Below are 11465 nucleotides of genomic sequence, written 5' to 3'. Positions count from 1 at the left end.
TGTATTTAAATTACAATTAAAAATTTATTTATATTTTGAATTATTTATTTACAATACATTTTGAGTGGTATAATGCTAAAAAAAAATAAAAAATCACTACTTAAAAACATTTAAAAAATGGTTTATCTTTTAAAATGTACAATGTACATAAATATGAAAAAAATCATCTGTAATACAAAATAATATACATACACTATCCAGAAATTTGTCAAAAGAAACTGGTATTTTGACGAATTTCTAATAGACCAGAATTTGAGCATGGACACTCAAGTGCTGATACAACACAATTTTGGGTATACAACATATAGATCTCTGACCATTTATAATAATAAAAAAAAACTTTATACAAAATAAATGGTTCATGTATACCTTAATACCAGGTACATATATAATGTGGATAATATTACAATAAAAATAATTCATACTGAAAATTGTATAATTAAATTAGTTTAACAATTTATTTCCTACCAACAATGGACAAACACTAACAAAGTGTCTATTCACTGAGAAGTAAGGTTTGAATAACCATATGCCTCTTTTCATCATACACAAAATTGTTATTTTTGAACAATTTACTTTCAAAGAATGGTCTCAAGTCATGAATATCTATCTGTTTAACCTATAAAAATATATTGGAAAATGTTAGACTCGTCGTAAAAGAGAGAATGTTATAATATAACAAAATTAAATTACTTACTCTGTCTTTAAAATCTTTTTCGTGTATTTCGATTGTGTTAACTGTGACACCGTGTATACCTCTAATGTAAGCCAACTGATCAGTCGCCATTTGATGTAATATAAAGTATAAAAGCTCCGTGGTATCTTTTTTGAACGATAAGTATTTTTGGAATGTCTACAAATTTAGATACAAGTTAAGTAGTTAGTTTAGTTTCTTATCTTGCAAGTAAGTAAATCATTGAAATTAATTACTTTTCTCATAGTTTTCATAATACTGTATTTTTGAGTTTCGATAAATGACTCTAACATTATACGAATAGCCATGTTGACATCGTCTTCTTGAACATAGTCTCTTAAATGCATTTTAGCATTAGCTTCTGCCATACGAATCATACTTTCGATATGTCGGACTGTAATGGGCAAACTTCCAGTCATCTATATTAAGTACATATGAATAGGTAACAAATTAAAATAAGATTATACATTTTACTTAATATTAGAGTCCCTAAAAACTGTTAAATGTTATATTTATTTATGGTTGTTATTTGTACATACATAACACCTTGTGGGCAAAGCAGTAAAATATTCATACAATATTATTTAATAGTTAGTAGGTACATATTATTATATTATAGGTAGTATAAAAAAAATATTAACTACATTAATAATAACAAATCAAGTTATAAGTAGAGCAAGGAGTTGTTTGCATTTATATTTTTATTCTGGTTGACTGTGGATATGCTACGTGAAAACAGAATTTATTTCATGACATAACAACTTACACTATGCAACTTTTATGACACATATTTTGCATATTTCATCTTTTAGTGCATTTTGGAAATAATTACTATTGTAACATAAAAAAAAAATATTATATTTTTATAGTTTCGATAAATATTGAAATAAATTAACAGGTGTACTCATAGGTATAAACGGTTACCTAAACATATTTGGAAATTCATTTTTTCTTTTAGATAGAAACCACCAACAAAACACAAATAATTGAGGTACGTACCTAACCTACCCATGTAAATTCCTTTATTATACATTTTTGATATTAATTGGTTCTTAATTTTTTCTTGTAGATTAAAACTACTTACAAAACCCAGATATTTTAAAGAAAAGTATTTAAGTATATTTTTTAATTTATTATTTAAATTAAATATTCAGAAAATTTTTGAGTGCATTTTATTTTTTTTCATGCATATTTAAACATTTTAGTGCATATATTTATGCATATTTAAGAATTTAATCAAAGTTGAGGGAACAAGAGCATACAGTTTATAAGACTAAATTAACTATAATTATTAATTAGTATTAATTTAAGTATGACTATTTATAAAAAAAAAGTTTCTTAACATCCAATTCAAAATAGGTACATGGTGTTTAACCAAGTTCATTTCAATTGTATTCTTTAATATTAAATGTATTCAAATACCCTTACTCTATAGTAAAACAATTTTTTTTTCTAAATAACAACCATTTTTATTTACTAAAAAAATGTTAAGCTGATTAATTATTTCAAGCATAGCATAGTTATCATATTATTAGGTACCCACATGGTAAATTATTATACTTAACTTATATAAATTAAATTTATTAACTATAAAATATTTCGGGAGGTGAGGGGGTTTGAACCCCCAAACCCCCCTCATATACGGCCTTGTATACAGGTATTGGTAATTAGATCCATTCGATTAATTTAAGTTTATATTTATAGTCAGATAGTTTATAGGGATTAAGCCCAAAAGGTTTCAGAATAAAAAGTATGGTAGAATGGCATCATCATATAAATTGTATGATAGCACTTATGTCATAGGAATATAAAATAATATAAATTCAATATTTAGCAATCACTGTTGTACTCACCATAGACTCTTGTCTCAGCTGACTATACATTTTAGCTACTTTGTCTTGGTCCATACGATGAAGTTTTGGATGAATGTTTTGTTTAGAATAGACAATATACTTTTTCAACAAATCTTGAGGTATTGGTTCCATATCAGTAGTAGAAAACGGATTTCTCAATTCAAATTCTTTATCTTTGCTCAGTGGATGGTTACGCATGTGTGACTGTACCACAAATGTTGCAAGGTGATTGTCTTTAACCTGATCGACTTCATCTCGAACAACACATAAAATGTCAAACCTTGACATAATAGGTTCTGATAAATTAACCTAAAAAATGGAGTTATAAACAATTAGTTGATTTTGATTTCTCGAGTTTAATTTATACATAGGGATAGAGTGCCGAGAGCAACGGTTCTGATGCTAATTCGAACTTTACCACTGACAACATCTTTCATTGAGCATGCAATTGTCTAGGGAAAGAAGTCGTCATCCACTCCCCCCCCCCCAGAACTGGGCATATTAGAAACCCTATGGGTTATCACAATGACCGAGATGTGTTTTTGTAATTCCAATAACCAGTTTGGATAACAGTGGTATCAGTCTAGCTGAGACCGTTGTCGACGTAACATTTCTTGTAAATTAATTAATACAAAGTGTTGTTTTAGTCACTTAATGTGTATTAATTATTTAAACCATCTTTCAACACCTAGAAGGTAGTAGATACCCAAATAAAAATTCTAACAAACTAATCATTCAAGCCTATGTCTTATGCGTTGCCATACGGAAAAAAAAACAGACGTACATTTTCAGAAAAAGTCATAGCCGGATCATAGCGTCCACCAATTGGATTAGCTGCCGCCATAACAGAACATCTAGCTTGTAACGAGGTTACAATACCAGCTTTAGATATAGAAATACTTTGTTGTTCCATAGCCTCATGAATTGAAGTTCTATCTTGATCATTCATCTATAAGTAGATAATGATTGTATTATTCAAAGCTATCCATAATGTTTTTATTTACTTGCTTTTACATACCTTATCAAATTCATCAATAATACAGACACCTTGATCAGCCAATACTAAAGCTCCTGCTTCTAACGTCCATTCCCTAGTCTGATGATCACGTTTAACATAGGCTGTAAGACCAACAGCAGAAGCACCTTGCCCAGTAGTAAAAACAGCACGTGGAGCTATTTTTTCAATATATTTTAAAAATTGGGATTTAGCTGTTCCAGGATCACCACACAACAATATATTTATATCTCCACGAAGTTTATGTTTGTCACCTATTCAAAACATTTATCTATTATTATTATCATTATTTATTTATTCACGGCCTCACGGGTAAGAATTCAATTACCAAATTATTTTTTTATGTTAATAAACAACTAATAAACTATAAATTATTAAGTATAGTGTCGAATTATAAATTTATTAGGTATAATTTACATAAACAGAATCAGTGGCATAGCAACTTGAACATTTTCAGAGGCAACTCCATCTACCCACCCACTCAAAATCTGATAAAGACATTTACTGACATATTTTTAACTATATATCACAGGGATGGCAAATAAGTGGCACACGTGAGATTTTCGATGGCACTCGAAAAACTCTCATTTGTCCATATATATTTATATTAATAATAATATATATTTCACAACGACGTATTGTTATCTTATCTCTTTTTTTTTATATTTATTTAATAATATTCCAGAAAATTTTTCTTCCGTCAAAAAATTGTCAAAAAATTGTCAATTTCATTGTTAACAATTTTCTCTTCAACTTATGCTTGCGAAAGTCTCTTTTTGGTATTAAATCATACACATTCAAATGCTAGGAACAAATTAACGGAGGAAGATTTGACAGCATGTATTGCCTTACAATCAACATCATATCAACCAGATATAAAAAAAAACTTTCAACCAACATGAAGTAAAAGATTTCTAGCAAATAAAAATAATATAATATTTTTTTTACATTATTTCCATTTTTACATAATTTTCTACATTATAATCATTAACTTTTCATTTATATTTTGTATTTGTATTTTGCTGTGTTAATAAAAATAATTATGGCACAGCTAAAATTTTTTTTTTAAATTATGTCATAAATTGGCACGTTGAAAAAATCCTATTTGCCATCCCTGACCTATCATATTCAATACTAAAATATTGCTTTATACTAAATTATTATACCCATTGGCACCCTACCACCCCTGATAAACTAAGAGGTGGCCACCTCTCTGTTACCCCCCTTTGCCATACCACTGAGCTGAATTGTTATAAAAACATGGTACTATTTTATTCCATTTGACCCTGTGTGTTTTATTATACAAGCTGTAACAGTATACAGTATACTTTACTTAATAAGCTAATTATTCATTAAATAAATTAAATTATATTTAAATTAATAATAAACTCTATGATTTAGGTTTAATAATTTTTAGCTTATAAAAAAATAAATATTAATTACATAGAAATAGTACAATGGTTTCCTTAGATTCAGTAGTATATATCAATAAGTTTTAGAAATATGATGATTTTGTTGGCGTTGTCTTGGATTGGGCTAAGAGCTGTTTAATAATTGTATCCAGTAGTTTATGTAAAACTCATTAATTAATATCCAGAAAAGGGTTATTTATAAAATAACAAGATGTTATCCATTATAATAATATAATATAAATATTAAAACTTGGATGAAAAATATAAAACCACCAGGTAAATTATTTGTTTTTATAGATAAAATACTTGAAAAATGAATATATTATATTGATTGCAATATTATAATAAAATATAAGTAGGTAATAAGTTAATATAGAAATTTTTAATTCAAATTAAACAAACCTGGATTTTTTGGTTCCCCGCCAAATAATGCCAATGCTAAACTTTTTTTGATATAATCATGTCCATAAATTGATGGGGCAATAGATGCGGCAATACGTTCACCGATTTTATGTTCTTTGGCTAATTTCAATATTTGTGAAACATCTTCATCAGTAAGAGACTCAACTATATGTTTATTGTCTTTTATAATTAAATAATTTGCCATAATAACAGTAGCGAATACTGGAAATCCATTGCCTGTATTTAAGGACCCTTCATAACTGTTTGAATATATTCCAGTTACATCTATTTCATCACCAGGTTTACATTGATCACACAGATCGGCTAAAAGAACACACTCTTTACTACGTGGTATACGGCCTGGTGGTATACTGCCTGGAGATTCTTGAATGGTAATTTTTTGGTAATTACGATATAAAGTTTGTTCCATGTTAACCTAATGCAAAATTTAATGTTAACATACAACAATAAACTAAGAGTGTAACTTTTAAAAACTTACCATAAATGGACCAGTACTTTGACATTCAGGACATGAACCAGGCTTAATTTCTTCACTCTGTGATTGAACAAATGGCCCGAGAACATGACCACATTTAGAACAATCGTATTTAATAATACTAAGTTGAGGAAACACACCTGTAGTTGACGTTACAACACCACGTGTTCTAACCAACTGATTCAAATGTATTTTTCTAAAAGTACATTTTAAATTAGCAACTGTCCTATAAATAATATTTTTTTATTTTTAATCAATTACTTGAAAGTACGAATTTCTTCAATAAGTGGTAAATCTGTAATCCTTACAAATATTTCAGTGGTGACTCTGCCGTATTGAGGATACATGGATATAACTAAGTCTTTGGCTACATCGTTGAATATACTTATCATTTCTAAAGGTGCTTCTGGCAAAAATAGTGCCAGCGTATGTTGTTTGTTGGCTAAATTGGTAAATTCTACTTCCAAGCTACATAAATTACTCTCACACATCCTTCTGATTTTATCTTTGTACAGATAAGCACCACTAGAAGTGACATCATTACGCAAAAAATTTTTGAAACGGTTTGCAATTTCTGTCTTTGGACCTAACATAGCCACCCACTCAGAAACTGTATGTCCTTTAGTGTCTTGTAAGTTTTCAATAGATTCGATCATCTAGGGAAAAAATGATAAATCAAATATGTATAAAAAAAAAAGTATATGGAATTCATACATCTTCGTCTTCATCGTCATCAACAATGAAACCAGTAGCAGCTCTTTCAGCCATTCGTCTTTTTTTTCTTGATGCCTCATCATCGTCATGTTCATCTTAAATAAAACATAACATTAAATCATGTGGAAAACTATAGTAATGTTATGGAAATACAAACCATAAAGTATGTCATCAGCATCTCTTCGGCCAGTTCCTTCTTCTCTGTCACGTCTTTGTAACTCTCTTTCGGCTGCAGCTCTTGCACCCGGACTCATGGAATCATAATCGTCTTCGTCCAATTCGCCGCCGTCATAGCGATCGAGCGCAGGTATCGGACGATAATCCCTGTAAGATAAATTGATCAATTTATTTGACCATGAATCGTAAAAATGTTTTATCCTTACCGTTCCAAGTTATCACCAAACAGTTCTTCTCCATCTTCTTCCTCCGGGTCATCAAACTGACTCAAACTCAGTACGTCAGCTTCGCTTAACACCTCATCCTCAAAATTACGTACCGGCGATGTGTCATCGGCACCCCCGAGGTCCTCGAAAGGTTCCGGACTGCTGAAATCTCTCTGTAGATCAAGACGCAACGATTATAGTAACAAGGCTATTGCAATAATATAATATTTTTACAATAAATCAATTGTACTCACGTCAGACATTTTTCAACAGTATACTCCTAATGCTCGTCACAGAACAACAGCGAGAAACGGATAAAATACTTCAGAACGAAACGCAATGTGTGTAATTACTGATTCGTAGAATAACCAAAATACGCGACGCAGAATTAATATTAATGTTTAATATACGACGAACGGAAATGTGACGTTGTGTCCGCGCAATCGGTAGGCTGTTGCCTGTTGCACGACTCGTGTAAAATGGATACCTCGACTCGTCAGTGGTCGACGGTCGTCCGAGCCCGAGGTAAACAAATAACAATTGAAATGGCGGGAAATGTTTTATCATATGATGTTAGACACGTAATCCAAAGACTAATGACTATTGACACTATGTTCAGTTGGTGGAGTACTTTTACCCGGCAAAAACGTAAAACGAAATAATCGTTGCAGAATTAATTAGGTAACAATAATTACCTAATAGTTATAAACTGTTGGGACGTTTCAGTTTTTGCCGTGGACGAATAAAAAAAGTGTTTACATATTATCTTGGTATATCTTTCTTATCTAAAAATTATAGTCATCGTATTCGTGATAGGTAGGTACCCATATTATTTATATTATTAGCATCATAATATTCTTTTATTATTTATCCATATTCCATAGAAAAATTGTGTTTTTCTTCGCTAATAAATACTTTGCTTTGTATGTACAACTTAAAGTGTATCTTAAACTTTATAATAATTGCGCACGTGATCAACGGATAATGGTATGATTAATTTTTAATACGATCGCCCAATATCCCTCTAAAGACCGACCAGTCGATCGCGATCCCTGCATTATAGTGAGTAATAGTCACCCACTGGCCACTTCGACACCTATTGTATATCATACCTCGGTAACCACTTGTTTCCCTAATTTTTATGACTAATTAATGGTAATGAATAGGTATTTTTTTTATAATTAGTATTACAAATTTGTTATTTACTTATATAATAAAAACATTTTAACAGCCTAATGATGAGATGGCTCCAACAAGATAACAAAACAAGTTGTCTCGGTCACTCTCGGATCAATGTTTAGAGTGGGCCAAACTACCAACTTTGGCTCCCTAATAAAATCTTCTTCGGTATGACCCTGCCTACTATGCTGGTAAATATAGTACTTATGTAGCATTACACATAATATTGTTAATATATCAATTATATATATATTATATGTTTTCTTAAATAAATATGAATTTAATGCATGCTATTATAATTATTACCTATTTATTTAATATTTTTGCAATAGTGAGAATTATAACGACGAGAATATTGGCAAAATTAATTAAAATAGATTTTTCTTTTACAAATACTTTTATGACTATAGAATTGTTGGGTTCTAAAATATTTAAAAATTCTTTCCGACTTTCATGTTTTGCAGAGTAAATGAAGGTTTTCACTTTAGAAGTGAGTCCAATTTGTGCTTTCTGGCCGAAAAAAATCTCAAATTTGTTTTAGTACGTAGCCACGTAGGTAAGTGACAACAAAATGATAATTTATTATTTTTAAAAAAACTGTTAAAATGTATTAGACTTTAATCGACTTAACGGTTCATTTAGTTGATTTACTATCGAAATTATATCCCGAAGACGTTTAAAACGTCTTACACAATTATATTTTTCCTATTAACACATCCTCCGCTTTAAGAATGATGAGGAGTTTCCATCAATGGCCCAACAATGTTAAGTTGCTGCCAAATATGTTATGTATTGTTTTGATTCATCAATTATACAATTCACAAACTTACAGTCATTGTTCGATTGGGGTGATTGGAGAATTTAAAGTACTCCGGAAGGTAAAAATACAAAATATAATATCAATTGATTTTTATAGAGGTTTTCAATCTGCAGTGGTACCTATATATACAAATACAATGCTCGACTTAGCAAAATTAAAGTAGGAGTACTCTGTTTGCTTTAAAAAGAGAGCGTCCTTATCACTTTTTCAACGTTATTGAGCCAGGGGGCAATGCCGCCACACCCTCTAATACCCCTTTTTAAATCATATAAAAAATATTTATAAATAATCAATTAAGAAAAAAATTACAAGTTAGGATAAGAGTATAAGACATAGGTAATTAGTAATTACTATGGGTAGGAACCTAATATATATATATATATTATAATTTTAAATAATAACAAACTCAAAAGGATAATATAAGTAAATTAATTAATAGATAATTAGTAAATATTAATTTATAGATTCACGGTTATGAAATAATCCATAAAACAAATGTTGATAAAAATGCAGAATGATGAAGCGTTCCATGCATTCCCCTTAAAAATAATAGTAGGGGTACTATCTACAATTTCTGAAAAATTAGTTGGGATAAGAAGGAGAGTTCTTCTCTTGCCTCATCAAATCGAGTACTGCCTATAATATACCGTATACTGTATCGCGGTGATACACGGTAGACCATGTCGTATAGGTACAGGAAGTAAATTAAATAATAAATACAGATATACATTCAAAATGATCATAATATTTTACCGATTTATCATTTTGGATTATTTGGTTTTAGTCGTTAATAGTAGTACGTGACTGATCCACAATATACATAACATGCAGGATTACGAAGGAAAAAAATATTTAAGAGTACCTCTGAATTAAATTATAACTATTAATTATTATTATTATACTTCAGTTCCAGTTATGTTTTAATAAGAACAAGCATGTTAAAAATGTAAATAAATTGTCCTTGTAATTATTAATTAAATCTATATCCACCGTTTGTCCGTTTACCGTTATCGCAACATTTAATATCGATTGAATCGACCTATCCATGATCCACATACATTGACTTCATTGTACTTGAGCCTTATTGGCGTTTATAAATTATAACAATAAATAAAATAAATTTAAATTAAATTTAAATTAAACATCATAGGTTTTAAGCTACACCTATTTATTTAAAACCCGTCTCCCAATTTCTTAAACATTTTAAGTTAAAATTTTCATCTTAAATTCTGAGCTGAGCAATTAGTTTTATAATTATGTGTTTTTTTTTATATATCAACAAGTTACAAATTGTTAGTACTTAAATATATTTTTAGGGTGGGTCCAAACTTCAAATTTGCATGACTCTTCTGCAGTTAAGACTTTTCAATAGGTTCATTACCATTACATTTATTCTTCAAAATACTTTATTATATAGGAACTTTAAGATTCCCATCACTTAACGTTTGTTTCTATATTTAAAATTTTTTTTTAATAAATAAATATATCGAACTGTAAGCATATTAAAGTTTAAACAAGTGTTCATCAGCAAATATAAAGTTTAGACTTACATTCATATTATACACTTCATTATTTCTCGATGTTTGATGGAGATAGCTTAAAAACACATTCAACCATAGATATATAACCTATAGGTATACCTCCATTTTATTTTTTTTTATTAATTATTAAATAGGCGATTAATGAAAGTATCAATAATATGTAAATATTAATATTTTAAGTAGGCACTTAATTTGCATTACATTCTAAATAAAAACTATATGAAACTAATATACACTTTTAAATAGTTATTAATTACTATAGGGCACAGAACTTGATGACCTCAAAACCATTTAAAATTAATGCACCAAAAAAATTTGAATGACTTATTAACACAAAAAAAAACTTAAAAATTAGGTATATTAAATTAATTAAATTAATTATTTTTAATATTATCTAACTAATATAAGACGTGATCTGACGTAGGTATCATGTCAGTAGTAAAATAGCCGTGGGTACCCACCTATATAGGTAGGTAGGTACCTATTAAAAAAAAAAATTAATCTCAAAAAACTTATAGCATTATATCCATATACTAGTGATAGATGATAAAAAATCAACTACACGACATGCCCTCAAAAATACTGTTTTATTCGAGTTTCATAATATAATAGGTAGGTAGGTACCTAGGTGTCATAGCACTAAAATCATTTGCTGATAATTTATGACTGATCTGCGTGAAATTGTTTTTGCTAAAAGTATATAATAGGTATGCAACATATATATACACACGACGCACGTACGCGATTTGTAACCTACACAGTACGTCAGTACCTATGTATTTTACACACTATAATATTAATAATATGATAATATGTACAGTGGCTGATGAATGGCGTTAAATGTTAATAAATCCTCGTAATCGTCTTATCCCAATATCCCATAATATGATATTATGATGTACTGCTGTCTTCCATACGCTGAAGATACACCTACGCATCGCATCGCGAAAACAATT

The 11465-nt window shown here is 29.3% G+C and overlaps 1 protein-coding gene across 1 annotated transcript; it reads right to left on the bottom strand.

Annotated features, from left to right (window-relative positions):
* Positions 1 to 7476, bottom strand: LOC132941432 (DNA replication licensing factor Mcm2). The gene is made up of 13 exons (XM_061009479.1): positions 7224 to 7476; positions 6970 to 7142; positions 6744 to 6910; positions 6587 to 6681; positions 6134 to 6528; positions 5876 to 6068; positions 5377 to 5812; positions 3566 to 3816; positions 3332 to 3496; positions 2548 to 2856; positions 931 to 1113; positions 698 to 853; positions 1 to 619 (listed from the first exon to the last, which is right to left on the bottom strand). The coding sequence occupies exons 1-13, from the start codon at positions 7230 to 7232 to the stop codon at positions 497 to 499; spliced, it is 2655 nt and encodes an 884-aa protein (XP_060865462.1). The 5' UTR covers positions 7233 to 7476; the 3' UTR covers positions 1 to 496.
* Between the last annotated feature and the right edge of the window lie 3989 nt (positions 7477 to 11465).

Source organism: Metopolophium dirhodum, chromosome 3 (genome assembly GCF_019925205.1).
Source record: "Metopolophium dirhodum isolate CAU chromosome 3, ASM1992520v1, whole genome shotgun sequence".
NCBI classification, from domain to species: Eukaryota; Metazoa; Arthropoda; class Insecta; order Hemiptera; family Aphididae; genus Metopolophium; species Metopolophium dirhodum.
This window is presented reverse-complemented; position numbering and strand designations above follow the sequence as displayed.